Below are 17213 nucleotides of genomic sequence, written 5' to 3' on the forward strand. Positions count from 1 at the left end.
CAGAGTCACTGAATGGATAAAAAACAAGATCCATCTATATGCTGCCTACAAAAGACTCGCTTTAAACCCAAAGACATAAATAGACTAAAAGTGAAGGGATGGAAAAAGATATTTCATGCAACTAATATGGAGAAAAAAGCAGGAGTTGTAGTACTTGTACCAGACAAAACAGACTTCAAAACAAAGAAAGTCACAAGAGATAAAGGACATTACATAATGATAAGGGGGTCATCCAACAAGAAGATATAACCATTATAAATATCTATGCACCCAACACAGGAGCACCTACATATGTGAAACAAATACTAACAGAATTAAAAGAGGAAACAGAATGCAATGCATTCATTCTAGGAGACTTCAACACTCCACTCACTGTAAAGGACAGATCAGCCAGACCAACAATAAGGAGATAGAGGCACTGAACAACACATTAGAAAAGATGGACCTAACAGACATCTACAGACCTCTACACCCAAAAGCAGAATACACATACTTCTCAAATTCACATGGAACATTTTCAAGAAGAGACCATATACTAGGCCACAAAAAGCCTCAGTAAATTAAAAAAGATTGAAAGTGTACCAACCACCTTCTCAGACCACAAGGGTATGAAACTAGAAATAAATTACACAAAGAAGATGAAAATCCCAAAAACACATGGAGGCTTCACAACATGCTCCTAAATAACCAATGGATCAATGACCAAAACAGAGATCCAGCAATATATGGAGACAAATGAAAACAATAATTCAACACCACAAAAATCTGTGGGAAGCAGCGAAGGCCATGCTAAGAGACAAGTATACTGAAATACAGGCCTACCTCAGGAAAGAAGAACAATTCCAAATAAACAGTCAAAACTCACAATTAACAAAACTAGAAAAAGAAGAACAAATGAGACCCAAAGTCAGTAGAAGGAGGGACATAATAAAGATTAGAGCAGAAATAAATAAAATCGAGAATAAAACAATAGAAAGAATCAATGAAACCAAGAGCTAGTTCTTTGAGAAAATAAACAAAATAGATAAACCCCTAGTCAGACATATCAAGTGAAAGAGAGAGTCTATATACATAAACAGAATAAAAAATGAGAAAGGAAAAATCACTACAGACACCACAGAAATACAAAGAATTATTAGAGAATACTATGAAAAGTTATATGCTAACAAACGGGATAACCTGGAAGAAATGGACAACTTACTAGAAAAATACAACCTTCCAAGGCTGACCCAGAAAGAAACAGAAAATCTGAACAGACCAATTACCAGCAACAAAATTGAACTGGTAATCAAAAAACTACCTAAGAACAAATCTCCGGGACAAGATACATGGCTGAATTTTATCAAACATTTACTGAAGACCTAATACCCATTCTCCTTAAAGTTTTCCAAAAAGAAGAGGGAATACTTCTAAACTCATTCTATAAAGCCAGCATCACTCTAATACCAAAACCAGGCAAAGACACCAGAAAAAAAGAAACTTACAGATCAATATCCCTGATAAATGTAGATGCAAAAATATTCATCAAAATATTAGCAAACCAAAGCTGATGGACAGTAACCGTAATGTGGTTGTTAGGGGGGACCTGATATAGGGGAGAGCATAGTAAACATAGTATTCTTCAGGTAAGTGTAGATTAAAAATTTAAAAAAAAAAAAAGAAAGAAAGAAAGAAAAGGGGGATTACTCCTTAACAGGATAAAACTATTGGTAAATCAAAGATCAACGCATGCTTTAAATATCCTTAATGTTGATCACTTAAAGGGTGTCAGATGATCAGCTATGGAGGTACTCTTTTCTGATAATATTCCTTTCTCTTAATTAAAAAAAAAAAAAAAAAAGCAGTTACTGTGTGCTGACCTCCAATGAGTTCTGCACAGTGGTATAGAGGGCATGTCAAAGTGTGGGCAAAGGGTCTGTTTGTTTCTACGCAGAAGATCAAGGCCTAGCTTGGATACCCAGAAAATGAACTAAGATACGATATGAGGAGGAGCTTCCGGCATCAGCACTCTCTGGAGGACTCGTGCCGGGGGATGATCATCAAAAAGCCTCCACAGGGATCCGGACGATGCTGCGGTTGTGGCTGCATCCAGCCCACCGTCTCCTGGACTTGCCATAAGAAGGAGGAGGGAGATGTCTAGGCTGGCATGTGCATACAGTGAGACAACGAATTTGACTGGATCTGTACTGTTGGAACTCAACCAGGAGTTGGGAGGGGTGCAAGTTGTAGCACCCCAAAATCTCATGACTATAGACTATCTATGGTTAAAAGAACATATGGGATGTGAACAGATCCCAGAAATGGGCTGCTTTAATTTGTCTGATGGTTCAAGTACAGTTCCAAAATATCCATCATATCATAGATAAATTTTCACAAATGCCTAGGGTGCCTAAATGGTTTTCTTGGCTTCACTGGAGATGGCTGGTAATTATAGATTTGCTTTGTTTATGTCACCGTATTCCTATTATGTTAATATGTGTGTGCAAATTAGTTAGTAGTTTAAAACCTATACATACTTAAGGTACTATACAAGAAGATATGTCAAAGAAATAATCAATCCTCCCAAGTTTCCTTCATATGCTACATCTATAGCTTTTCTTCTTCCTTCCTAATTACAAACCTTAAATAGAATTCGTGCCTCATATCGAATTTACCGAGTATCATAATTCCTCCAGGTGGTAAAGATACCTCGAGACAAGTACTGGGCATAGAAGCCACAGGGCATAAATCTGCAAAGAAGTTAAAAGCTAACCTTTGCAAACAATATGGCTTCTCTCTCACTTACCAACTTTACATTTCCCTGTATGGCCCCGGAAGATGACTGGTTAGCCAGAGACGGGTAAGATTCCTCAAGGGAGGAACAACCTAAGACAGGCACAGTCGCAGGGGGGCCATCAGGTGAGAATTTGGGGATCAACAGAGGTGAGGCTCAGAACCTCACCCCCCCTGCTTTGAGAGAAATCTTCTGCATCCGTGGATGTCTTGCTGCCCTTGTCTAGCCTGGATTAATACTTAGTCCATAGGCACACACCTGATCATCTGATCATCTACATTTGCCTTCTTACAGCACTAAACTATGTTTTCTACCTTTATCTTGCATCTACCTACCACTTCAGCATTTTATTAAAAATAAAAATAATAATAATAATAGGAGAAATGTGGGATCAACATATAAATCAAGTACAAAAATCAAATGAATATTCATATTTGACCTGATGGTTTATAGGTCATATTGCATGATCAAAACCGAAAGTTTCTGTGATGAATGCCCTTGTACTGTTCACCATGTAAGAATTTATTCACTCTGTAAGAATTCGTTCACCATGTAAGAACTTGTTCGTTATGCTTCAGAAGATTGGAGACTGACGAGAATTAGGCTTGAGATGGATTAATGATTGTACATTGAGCATTGACCCCCCTATACTGAATTTTATTGTTGTTAACAACCATTTGATCAATAAATATGAGAGATGCCCTCTCAAAAAAAAAAAAAAAAAAAAAAAATATTAGCAAACCAAATTCAAAAATATATCAAAAAGATCATCCACCATGATCAAACAGGATTTATTCCAGGGATGTAAGGATGGTACAATATTAGAAAATCCATCAACATCATCCACCACATCAACAAAAAGGATAAAAACCACATGATCATCTCCATAGATGCCAAAAAAGCATTTGACAAAATTCAACATCCATTCATGATAACAACTCTCAACAAAATGGGTGTAGAAGGCAAGTACCTCAAAATAATAAAGGCCATATATGACAAACCCACAGCCAACATCATACTTAACAGCGAGAGGCTGAAAGCCTTTCCTTTGAGATAGGGAATAAGACAAGGATCCCCACTCTCTCCACTTTTATTCAACATAGTTCTGGAGGTCCTAGCCACAGCAATTAGACAACACAAAGAAATAAAGGGCATCCAGATTGGTAAGGAAGAAGTTAAACTGTCACTGTTTGCAGATGACATGATATTGCACATAAAAAACCCTAAATAATACACTCCAAAACTACCAGATCTAATATCTGAATTCAGCAAAGTTGCAGGATACAAAATTAATACACAGAAATCTGTTGCATTCCTATACACTAATGATGAACTAGCAGAAAGAGAAATCAGGAAAACAATTCCATTTACAATGCATCAAAAAGAATAAAATACCTAGGAATAAACCTACCCAAGGAAGTGAAAGACCTGTACTCTGAAAACTACAAGACACTCAGGAGAGAAATTAAAGAAGACACCAATAAATGTAAACACATCCTGTGCTCATGGATAGGAAGAATTAATATTGTTAAAATGACCATCCTGCCTAAAGCAATCTACAGATTCAATGCAATTCCTATAAAAATGCCAACAACATTCTTCAATGAGCTAGAGAAAATCGTTCTAAAATTCATATGGAACCACAAAAAACCTCGAATAGCCAAAGCAATCCTGAGAAGGAAGAATAAAGCTGGGGGGATTATGCTCCCAAACTTCAAGCACTACTACAAAGCCACAGTAATTAAGACAATTTGGTACTGGCACAAGAACAAAACAATAGACCAATGAAACACACTAGACAGCCCAGATATAAACCCAACCATATATGGTAAATTTATATATGATAAAGGAGCTATGGACATACAATAGGGAAATGACAGCCTCTTCAACAACTGGTGATGGCAAAACTGGACAACTACATGCAAGAGAATGAAACTAGATTATTGTTTAACCCCATACACAAAAGTAAACTCAAAATGGATCAAAGACCTGAATGTAAGTCACAAAACCATAAAACTCATAGAAGACAATATAGGCAAAAATCTCCTGGACATAAACACGAGCAACTTCTTCCTGAATGCATCTCCTTGAGCAAAGGAAACAAAAGCAAAAATGAACACATGGTACTACATCAAACTAAAAAGCTTCTGTATGGCAAAGGACACCATCAACAGAACAAAAAGGCATCCTACAGTATGGGAGAATATATTTGTAAATGACATATCTGATAAGGGGTTAACATCCAAAATATATAAAGAACTCACACTTCTCACACCCAAAAAGCAGATAACCTGATTAACAAATGGGCAGAGGATATGAAGAGACAATTCTCCAAAGAAGAAATTCACATGGCCAACAGGCACATGAAAAGATGCTCCACATCACTAATCATTAGGGAAATGTAAATTAAAACCACAATGAGGTATCACCTCACACCAGTAAGGATGGCCAGCATTGAAAAGACTAAGGACAGCAAACGCTGGGGAGGATGCGGAGAAAGGGGAACCCTCCTAAACTGCTGGTGGGAATGTAAGCTAGTTCAACCATTGTGGAAAGCAATATGGAGGTTCTTCAAAAAACTAAAAATAGAAGTACCATTTGACCCAGGAATCCCACTCCTAGGAATTTACCCAAAGAAATACTAGTTCTCAGATTCAAAAAGACATATGCACCGCTATGTTTATCACAGCACTATTTACAATGGCCAAGATATGGAAGCAACCTAAGTGTCCATCAGTAGATGAATGGATAAAGAAGATATGCATATACACAATTCAGCCATAAGAAAGAAACAAACCCTACCATTTGCAACAACATGAATGGAACTGGAGGATATTATGTTCAGTGAAATAAGCTAGGAGGAGAAAAATAAGTGCCAAATGATTTCCCTTATTTGTGGAGTATAAGAACGAAGCAAAACTGAAGAAAACAGCAGCAGACTGAACAGACTCCAAGAAGGGACTAGTGGTTACCAAAGGGGAGGGGCTTGGGAGGGCGGGTTGGGAGGGAGGGAGAAGGGGATTGAGGGGTATTATGTTTAGTACACATGGTGTGGGGAGGTCACAGGGAAGACTGTAGCACAGAGAAGGCAAATAGTCAATCTGTGGCATCTTATTATACTGATGGACAGTGACTGCAATGGGGTATTGGGGGGGACTTGATAATATGGGTGAATGTAGTAACATTGTTTTTCATGTGAAAATTTCATAGGAATGTATATCAATAATACCTTATAAGGAAAAAAAGCTCTGTACCTGATGGCTTCACTAATGTAAATTTTACCACCCAGTTAAAGAAGAACTAATACCAATCCATCTCAAACTTTTCAAAAACCCTGAAAAGAAAGAAAGAAACCCTTCCCAACTCATTCTGAGTCCAGTATAGCCCTGAAACCAAAAACACCACACAAAAAACTATTTGGTAGTCAGTATGGCTTATGGATATTTGGATAAAAACCCTCAACAAAATACCTGCAAACAGAATTCATATTAAAGGGATTATATACCGTGACCATGAGTGGTACATTCTTGTAATGCAAGGATGGTTCAACATATGGGAGGAGAAAAAACATCTGACAAAATTCAACACTCAACAAAAAGGAATAGAAGGAAACTATCTCCACATAATAAAAGCCACATTTAAAAAACCCACAGCAAACATTACCCGCAATAGTGAAAGGCTGAAAGCTTTTCCTTGAAACTCAGGGAAAAGGCAAGGATGCACATGTTCACCATCTCTACTTAACACAGTATTACAGAGCAATTAGGCAAACAAGGAACAAGGCATCCAGATCGAAGGGGAAGAAGCAGTAATCACTGCATATAATATGACCTTATATGTAGAATACGCCACAAAAAGCTGATACATAAATTCAGCAAAACAGGAGAATACAAAGTCAATACCCAAAAATCAGCTGCATTTCTACATACAATGAAAAATATGAAAAGGGAATTATGACAATAATTTCATTGCAATAGCATCAAGAAGCATAAAATGCTTAGGAATTAAGTAAACCAATGAAGTGAAAGACTGGTACAACAGAAACACCAAAACACTAATGAAAGAAAGTAAACAAATGGAAATACATCCCATAGTCACAGACTAGAAGACTGAAAATGTCAATACTACCCAAAGTGATCTAGGGATTCAATGCAATCCCTATCAAAACCCCCAATGACATTTCTAGTAGTAACAGAACAACACAACCTAATTTTCATATGGAATCTCTAGGTACCCTGAACAGCCAAAACAAAAACAAAAATGAGAAAGAACAAAACTGGAGAATTCACATGCAGTGATTTCAAAACCTACAGTAAAGCTATAGTCATCAAAACTGTATGGTGTTGGGATAAAGACAGACAAATGAACCAATGAAGAATAGTGAGCAGAAATAAACCCTCACACCAACAAATTTTGGCAAGGGTGCCAAGACCGTTCAATGGGAACACTCTTTTCAACAAATGGTACTGAAAAATTGGATCCCCACATGTAAAAGAACAAAGTTGGATCCTTACTTGATATCATAAACAAAAATGAACTCAAAATGTGTCACGATGTAAAACAATAAAACTTTTAGAAGAAAATGTAGGACAAAAGCTTCAGAACACTGGATTTAGCACTGATTTCTTGGATGTAACACCAAAGGTACAGGCCAAAAAGAAGAAAAGACAAATTGAATTTCATGACAATTATCCACAGAGTAAAAAGGCAAATCACAGAACAGAAGAAAATACTTAAATCATATAACTGATATGGGATTAACACCCAGAGAACTCCTAAAACTCAACAAAAACAACTTGATTAAAAAAGAAAGAACATGACTAGACATTTACCGAAGGACACATATGAATGGCCAATAAACACCCAAAAAACTTGGTATCACTTATCATTAGGGCAGTGCAAATCAAAAGTACGAGATACCATTTCATACCCACTAGGGTGGCTACTGTCAAATAAAAGAAAAGGAGGGTTGGTAAGGATGCAGAGAACTTGGAACCCTTGTTGTACTATTGGTGGGAATGTAAAATGGTGTGTCTGCCATGGATAACAGTATGGTGGTTCATCAAAAAATTAAAAATGTGATTATTATATGACCCAGTAACTCCCATTTCTGGGTACATACCCAAAGAACATGGGTCAAAGAGACCCATGTTCATAGCACTCTTATTCACAACAGCTAAAATGTGGAAGCAACCCAAGTATCCATCAATGGGTTAATAAGCAAAGTGTGATCTACACATCACAATAGAAAATTATTCAGCCTTAAAAAGGAAGGACATTCTGGCAATAATTCACACATGGATAAACTTTGAGGACATCATGCTGAGTGAAGTAAGCTGGCTGTAGGAGGAAAAATACTGTATGACTACACATAAAAGAGGTACCTATTAAGAGGGGGTCAAAATCTTAGTGACAGAATGTAAAACAGTGGTTACCAGGAGCTGCAGAGTGGCGAGAATGGGGAGTGATTGTTTAGTAAGTAAAGGATGTCCTTTTACAAGGTGAAAGAGGTCTGGAGATGGATGGTGGTGATGGCTGCACAGCAATGTGTGTTTAATACTACTGAACTGCCCACTTAAAAATAGTGAAGATGGTAAAATGTATGCATATTTTACCACCAAGAAATAAAAACCTCTTGACCTCATGTCTTCCATCCACTATCCATTTTTCTGCTCCCTTTCACAATGAAAGAATTGTCTAGACTTGCTATTTTCAATTATTCTCTTCCCTTCCTTTCTCTTAAACCTACTGCATTCCTTCACCTGTCCCCTACCACTGAATACTATTAAGGTCATTTATGACCTAGAACTAACGGTCAATTCTCAGCCCTCATCTCACTGGGCATGGTCTGGGGATGCTTTGATTGCCATGACCATAGACAGTGAGGGGAAGAGCTGCTACAGCATCCAGTGGGTAGAGGCCTCAGATGCTGCTAAACATTCTGCAGCTCCTCCCCCAAGAATCTTTTGGTCCAAATGTTAATAGCACTACAGTTGAAACCAAACTGGTCTAAACAAAGGGGAAGAAGCCAGGTAATCTGAACTGTTTAGACATGGGAGAAGAAAATTGTGAAAAAGTATAAAACTAAGGTTTCAAGCCATTGGTAAGAGAATGAGTTTCAGACACCCACAGTGAGACTAAACAGGGGAATGGTAAGGAAGGTGAGACTGGGTTTCAGTTAGAAACACTTGTAAATGGGTCCATATAGAAATATGTAAGTTATAGCCAGCCAGCCAGATAATAGATTATAGACAGTGAGATATAGAGATATAAATTTAGATTTGATGGCTGACAGTAAGAGTCCTGGGGATAAAGAACCCAGGGAGAATAGTCTATATCTGGTACTTGAAACTCAATTCTCTAATTTTCTTCATCATGTATTCTGTATTTTCTTATCTATTAAAATTAATCTTTTGAATTTCTTATAATCTTACTAGGTCATCAAGTTCAGTCAAGTTACTGTTAGAAAAGTGTGTACAGCATATTTTAATTTTGGAAACAGCTGAAATGAGTCAGATCTGCGTTTAAATCTTGGGCCTATGCTAGTCATGTGAATTTGGACAAGTTTATTCAACTTCTTAGTTTCCTCTTCTTTAAGTAATATTTTAAGCACCAGCATACTTCCTCCGAAATACCCTAATTACTTATTTATTTACGTAGTCACTGATTCATTGTGTATTTCTCACTTTCTTTGTGGATACATTTTAAGGCTGTATGATGTTTCTCTTGTTTATATTTCAACATCCATTTTCTGGCATCTGAAATACTTCTGTCCTACAATATTACACTATTTCTTATAATGATGTAAGATGTAACTATAATATAGGAATAATTCTAAATCTTTTACCAGTCTACTAGAAATGATATGATGTGCAGAAGGAAGGTGAGTTCCAGCTCTACTGACTAGTTTTTTAATTGCTCTGTTTAATCTCATAATCCTCAAATTCCTCATTTAAAAAATGTGCATAAATCAAAGCAGTATGATACTGGCATAAAAATACACAAATTAATGGAATGGAATAGAGAGCCCAAAAATAAATCCATATGTATGCAGGCAATTAATATATGACAAAGGAGCTAAGAATATACATGGGGAAAGGATATTCTCTTCAATAAATTGTGCTGGGAAAACTGGACCAATATGTTACACCATACACAAAGATCAATTCAAAATGGATTAAAGACCTGAATATAAGACATGAAACCATAAAAATAGAATAAAACATAGGTGTTAAGCTCCTAGATATTGGTCTTGGTGATGAATTTTTTTATTTGACAGCAAAAGCAAAAAAAAAAAAAAAACAACAGGACTCTATCAAACTAAAAACCTTCTACACAGTCAAGGAACCATCAATAAAATGAAAAGGCAACCTATAGAGTGGTAGAAAAATATATGCAAATCATGCATCTGATAGGGATTAATATCCTAAATAAGTAAGAACTCATACCATCAATGGGGAAGAAAACACAACCCAATTTTGAAACTGGCAAAGGGTCTGAAAGGACATTTCTCCAAAGACAACATTCAAATGGCCAAGAGGTACATGAAAAGATGTTCTATCACCACCAATCATTAGGGAAATGCATTTCAAAATCATGAGGCAACACCTCACCCTAGTCAGAATGGCCACCATCCAAAAGACAAGAAACAAGTACTGGCAAGGACATGGGGAAAAGGGAGCCCTTCTACACATGGGGGTATAAACTGGTGCAGTCTCTGTGGACAGCAGTGTGGAGCTTTGTCAAAAAACTAAGAATAGAAATACCACCTGACCCAGCAATCCTACAACTGGATATTTATCCAAAGGAAATGAAGTCAGGATAGAGAGAAGATACCTGTCCCTACATATTCACTGCAGCATAATCACCACAGCCAAGGGATGGACACAACCTAAGGGGACATTCAACACATGGAGTATATGAATACAGAAGATGTTATTCAGCCATGAGAAAAAGGAAATCCTGACAATTGTGGCAACATGGGTGGACTGTGGGGCATTATGCTAAGTGAAGTTAAGTCAGAGAAAGACAAATACTGTATGGTAACACTTACACATGGAAGCATACTAACAAAAACAGGTATAATAGTGCCAACCTCAGCTGTTTCACAAATAAAGTGCTATAAAAAGCAGTATAATTTTTTATTACAGCATCCTCTTCCCAGTTCTTTAGTAAACTTACTGGGATTTCTTCTAGCTTAATGTCCACTCTAGGTTTTTCTGGGCTTTGAGTGAGGGTAGAATTACTGACATGGTGTTGGGGTGCTGTGCTTGTTATGTTAAGCACACCTTGATTCCCATCTACGAATATTTACTCCATTATTCATGTTTTCCTACTAGTTACACCTCCTTTGATTCTCCTAAATTATATGCTACATTTCTCTTTTCCTCCTTGCCAAATCTTTGTCACAATTTTCATGTTTACTTCCTCATGAAATGTTTACTTTACATATATTTAAAGACTCTCTTCAGAATGTAGTCTGGAACAAATGAAGAATCACATAATAACAATTCCTTAAAATTAAAACCAAGTTATGAGCTTGTGGGAATAAAACTTTCTTCCCTGCCCATTAGAAGTTTGGTGGAGGATGTGTGTGCTTAGAAGCTGCTAATCCTGGTGGGAGATGAGAGTCACCAACAGGACACAATGAAAAGTGACCTGCCTGTCAGACTGTGAATGCAGTGAGACACCAGTGAGAGCTACTCAACAGTAACCAACTCGATACACTCTGACAGGTAAACGGTTAAGTGCAGTAAAACCTGAAAACACTTCATTTGCTATTGTGATACATTTCCCATTTCACAATTTAGATGTTACCTATCAGGAGATACCAGTCACATGGCAGGCCAGCCGATCTGTCCACCACCACATGAAACACTTGCACAGGGAGCAGTTATAGAAATGTACCCATATGTTATATACCATATGTTAAAGTATCAATCTCATCGTAACAAAATAATCTTGAACAATACTCAGTAATGCCGGTTCTGGGGTTGAGAGATATAGGGCTTTTCATCACAATGTTAAAGCTGATAACTTTAAGTCTGGTCTTAATTCAGGGTAACTTTTGCATATGACACATACATCTTTCCAAACTGAATTTCATCATACCTGTGGTACATTTCCGGAAATTAGATTATAAAAACATATTGATATTTACCCACTGCTTCTTCTTGGTCTGAGAGATCAGTTGTTTGTGCTGTGTGGCTAGCTTCTTTATTTCTTCTACAAACTCTTCTTTACACTTTTCCTTTACCTGCTTACATTTTCTGTCCATCTCACCCTGCATGTTGGCTACAGCTTTATTTACAGCTTGTCTTTTTTCTTCTTCCATTTCAGAACGCAGCTGAAATGAGAAAAAAGCTCACCCATAGTATGTCAGCTCATACCTTACACCAAACAGCCTCAACCCATAGTTTCTATTTAAATGATCTACCTCTTCCCTTTATGTCACTAAGAGCTGTAAGATATTAGGTGAGAAAGTACTATGATTAATGGAAATGCTATACAGGGTATCTTCTTACATTCCTAATTTTGAAAGCAGCTACTTGGGTGATGCATGAGTGATAGAGGGAACCCAGGACGTTACGCCAGCATCACTGTGGAGCCACCTTACCTTTTCTAGAGCTTCTCGTACAACCCTCTCCGTTTCTCGCTTGTGATCTGACTTCATTCGGTCTTTAAAGTCATTGAAAATTTTGGTGTATTTGTCATGGCACATGCTCTGACACACTCCATCACTGGTTGTCTGGGTGCTCCGATGCAGCATTCTTGGTGAAGAGGCACTTAACTTCTTGGTCTGAGTTGACACTGAGACTCTCTCGATTGGCTGAGGCATGGTGGGGATTTCCTGGCTGGAACTTACTGCTTCAGTCTCAGGCTCTGGTTCCTAAAGGGAAGGGAAATTGCTCAGATATAAAACTAAGCCATATCATTCACAAGTTCAAGAACAAGTTCTGTTAAAATTAACACAGCATATAAAACAGCCATTTAAGAAACTACTGTTAAAAAACCGTGTAAATAAGATGGTAAATTGTTGTACTTTACATTTTTTAAAAAAATGAAAAAACAACATGCAATTAATAGCTTCAATAATTGTAAACAGGAACTTGATTTATAATTTCACTACATATTGATACTGTTGTTTCTGCTCTTAAAAAAAGACTAAATAGGCAAAGTCAAGATGGCAGCATGAATAGAACAGCAGAAATCTCCTCCCAAAACCATATATATCTTTGAAAATACAACAAATACAACTATCCCTAAAAGAGAGACCAGAAGATACAGGACAACAACCAGGCTACATCTACACCTGCGACAACCCAGCACCTTGCAAAGGGGCTAAGATACAAGCCGCGGCCCGGTGGGACCACAGCACCTCTCACCCCAGCTCCTGGCGGGAGGAGAGGAGTCGGAGCAGGGAGGGAGAGGGAGCCCAGGATTGCTAAATACCCAGTCTGAGCCATCAGCACCGGAGAGCAGACACACTGCATGGGGTGCTGGATACTAGGGATACGGGACAGTAAAACCTGCGAGTGAGTCCCCGCAGCAGGCACCCCTGGGACAAAGAAAAGCGAGTGCTTTTTGAAAGACATAAAGGGACAGGAACCCCACATCTGGACGGAAGTGCCCCGGGACACTTAGCCCACCAGCTGGGAATCCTGGGGAACTCTGGGCACACTAACCCACTGGGCGGCAGCGCAGCTCAGAGGTCCCTCACGGAGATAAACAGCCTCCCGCCAGATTCCCCTCCAAAGCCACTCCACCATAGTGGAGTAGCAGCCTGAGGCTGGTCACGCCCACAGCAGAAGGGCAGAGATTCTTTCACAGCAGCCAGGCAAGAATTAGAAACCCTGTCTGCGCACAGCAGCTGAGCACAAGATGCTAGGGGTCGCTGTTCTCCCAGGAAAGGAAGGCCACAAACCAGCAAGAAGGGACATTCTCCCAGCCAACACACGCACCAGCTCCACACAACTACCTTTAACGCCATGAAAAGGCAGAAGATTTGATACAGACCACACGAACCCAGACATTCTCCCCTGAGAAGGAATCTGGGGAGATAGACCTAACCAATCTCTGTGAAACAGAATTCAAAATAAAGGTCATAACCACGCTGATGGAGCTGCAGAGAAATATGCAAGAGCTAAGGGATGAAGTCCGGAGGGAGATTACAGAAATGAAACAATCTCTGGAAGGATTTATAAGCAGAATGGATAAGATGCAAGAGGCCATTGATGGAATAGAAAGCAGAGAATAGGAACGCATAGAAGCTAACACAGAGAGAGGTAAAAGGATCTCCAAGAATGAAACAATATTAAGAGAACTGTGTGACCAATTCAAAAGGAACAATATCCGCATTATAGGGGTACCAGAAGAAGAAGAGAGAGAAAAAGGGATAGAAGTGTATTTGAGGAAATAATTGCTGAAAACTTCCCCAAACTGGAGGAGGAAATAGTCGCTCAAACCACAGAAGTACACAGAACTCCCAACAGAAGGGACCCAAGGAGGACAACACCATGACACATAATAATTAAAATGGCAAAGATCAAGGACAAGGACAGAGTTTTAAAGGCAGCTAGAGAGAGGAAAAAGTCACCTACAAAGGAAAACCCATCAGGCTATCATCAGATTTCTCAACAGAAACCTTACAGGCCAGAGGAGAAGGGCATGATATATTCAATGCAATGAAACAGAAGGGCCTTAAACCGAGAATACTGTATCCAGCATGATAATCATTTAAATAGGAATGAGGGATTAAACAATTCCCAGACAAGCAAAAGTTGAGGGAATTTGCCTCCTACAAACCACCTCTACAGGGTATCTTAGAGGGACTGCTCTAGATGGGAGTACTCCTAAAAAGAGCAGAGAACAAAACGTCCAACATATGAAAAATGGAGAAGGAGGAATAAGAAGGGAGAGAAATAATCATCAGACTGTGTTTATAATAGCTCAATAAGCGAGTTAAGTTAAACAGTAAGGTAGTAAAGAAGCTAACCTTGAACCATTGGTAACCACGAATCTAAAGCCTGCAATGGCAATAAGTACATATCTTTCAATAATCACCCTAAATGTAAATGGACTGAATGAACCAATCAAAAGACACAGAGTAATAGAACGGATAAAAAAGCAAGATCCATCTATATGCTGCTCACAAGAGACTCACCGCAAACCCAAAAACATGCACAGATTAAAAGTCAAGGGATGGAAAAAGATATTTCATGCAAACAATAGGGAGAGAAAAGCAGGTGTTGCAATACAAGTATCAGACAAAATAGACTTCAAATAAAGAAAGTAACAAGAGATAAAGGACACTACATAATGATAAAGGGCTCAGTCCAACAAGAACATATAGCCATTATAAACATATATGCACACAATACAGGAGCACTAATATATGCGAAACAAATACTAACAGAATTAAAGGAGGAAATAGAACGCAATGCATTCATTATGGGAGACTAACTCACCACTCACTCCAAAGGACAGATCCACCAGACAGAAAATAAGTAAGGACACAGAGGCACTGAACAAAACACTAGAACAGATGGAACTAACAGACATCTATAGAACTCTACATCCAAAAGCAACAAGATACATATTCTTCTCAAGTGCACATGGAACATTTTCCAGAATAGACCACATACTAGGGCACAAAAAGAGCCTCAGTAAATTCCAAAAGATTGAAATGCTACCAACCAACTTTTCAGACCACAAAGGTATAAAACTAGAAATAAATTGTGCAAAGAAAGCAAAAAAGGCTCACAAACACATGGAGGCTTAACAACATGCTCCTAAATAATCAATAGATAAACAACCAAATTAAAATGGAGATCCAGTAATATATGGAAACAAATGACAACAACAACACAAAACCTCAACTTCTGCGGGACACAGCAAAAGCAGTCTTAAGAGGAAAGTATACAGCAATCCAGGCATATTTAAAGAAGGAAGAACAATCCCAAATGAATAATCTAATGTCACAATTATCGAAATTGGAAAAAATAGAACAAATGAGGCCTAAGGTCAGCAGACAGAGGGACAAAATAAAGATCGGAGAAGAAATAAATAAAATTGAGAAGAATAAAACAAGAGAAAAAATCAATGAAACCAAGAGCTGGTTCCTCATGAAAATAAACAAAATAGATAAGCGTTTAGCAACACTTATTAAGAGGAAAAGAGAATCAACACACATCAACAGAATCAGAAACGAGAAAGGAAAAGTCATGACAGACCCCTCAGAAATACAAAGAATTATTAGAGAATACTATGAAAACCTATATGCTAACAAGCTGGAAAACCTAGGAGAAATGGACAACTTCCTAGAAAAATACACCTTCCAAGACTGACCCACAAAGAAACAGAAAATCTAAACAGAAAAATTACCAGCAACGAAAATGAAGCCGTAATAAAAAAAATAGCCAAGAACAAAACCCCCGGCCCAGATGGATTTACCTCACAATTTTATCAGACATACAGAGAAGACATAATACCCATTTCTCCTTAAAGTTTTCCAAAAAATAGAAGAGGAGGGAAAACTCCCAAACTCATTCTACGAAGCCAACATCACCCTAATACCAAAACCAGGCAAAGTCCCACCAAAAAAGAAAACTACAGACCAATATCCCTGATGAACATAGATGCAAAAATACTCAATAAAATATTAGCAAACCGAATTCAAAAATACATCATAAGGATCATACACCATGACCAAGTGGGATTCATCCCAGGGATGCAAGGATGGTACAACATTCAAAAATCCATCAACATCATCCACCACATCAACAAAAAGAAAGACAAAAACCACATGATCATCTCCATAGATGCTGAAAAAGCATTCAACAAAATTCAACATCCATTCATGATAAAAACTCTCAACAAAATGGGTATAGAGGGCAAGTATCTCAACATAATAAAGGCCATATATGATAAACCCACAGCTAACATCATACTGAACAGCGAGAGGCTGAAAGCTTTTCCTCTGAGATCAGGAACAAGACAGGGATGCCCAGTCTCCCCACTGTTATTCAACATAGTACTGGAGGTCCTAGCCATGGCAATTAGACAAAACAAAGAAATACAAGGAATCCAGATTGGTAAAGAAGAAGTCAAACTGTCACCATTTGCAGATGACATGATATTGTACATAAAAAACCCTAAAGACTCCACTCCAAAACTACCAGAACTAATATCGGAATTCAGCAAAGTTGCAGGATATACAATTAACACACAGAAATCTGTGGCTTTCCTATACACTAACAATGAACTAATTGAAAGAGAAATCAGGAACAAAACACCAGGCCAGATGGAGTTACCTCAGAATTTTATTAGACATACAGAGAAGACATAATACCCATTCTCCTTAAAGTTTTCCAAAAAATAGAAGAGGAGGGAATACTCCCAAACTCATTCACAATAGCATCAAAAAGGATAAAATACCTAG

General features: G+C 38.1%; 1 protein-coding gene across 11 annotated transcripts in view; it reads right to left on the reverse strand.

The window, feature by feature from the left end:
* ZMYND11 (zinc finger MYND-type containing 11) overlaps nucleotides 1-17213 on the reverse strand; it is a 95420-nt gene that overhangs the window by 7285 nt on the left and 70922 nt on the right. For all 11 annotated transcript variants that reach the window (XM_036993705.2, XM_036993713.2, XM_036993712.2 and 8 more), the window contains 2 exons: nucleotides 12390-12662; nucleotides 11934-12119 (listed from right to left, as the gene is read on the reverse strand). In XM_036993705.2, the coding sequence (XP_036849600.1) occupies nucleotides 11934-12119; nucleotides 12390-12662 (459 nt within the window). The remainder of the gene's footprint in view (nucleotides 1-11933; nucleotides 12120-12389; nucleotides 12663-17213) is intronic.

This window comes from Manis javanica, chromosome 2, assembly GCF_040802235.1.
Source record: "Manis javanica isolate MJ-LG chromosome 2, MJ_LKY, whole genome shotgun sequence".
Lineage (NCBI taxonomy): Eukaryota > Metazoa > Chordata > Mammalia > Pholidota > Manidae > Manis > Manis javanica.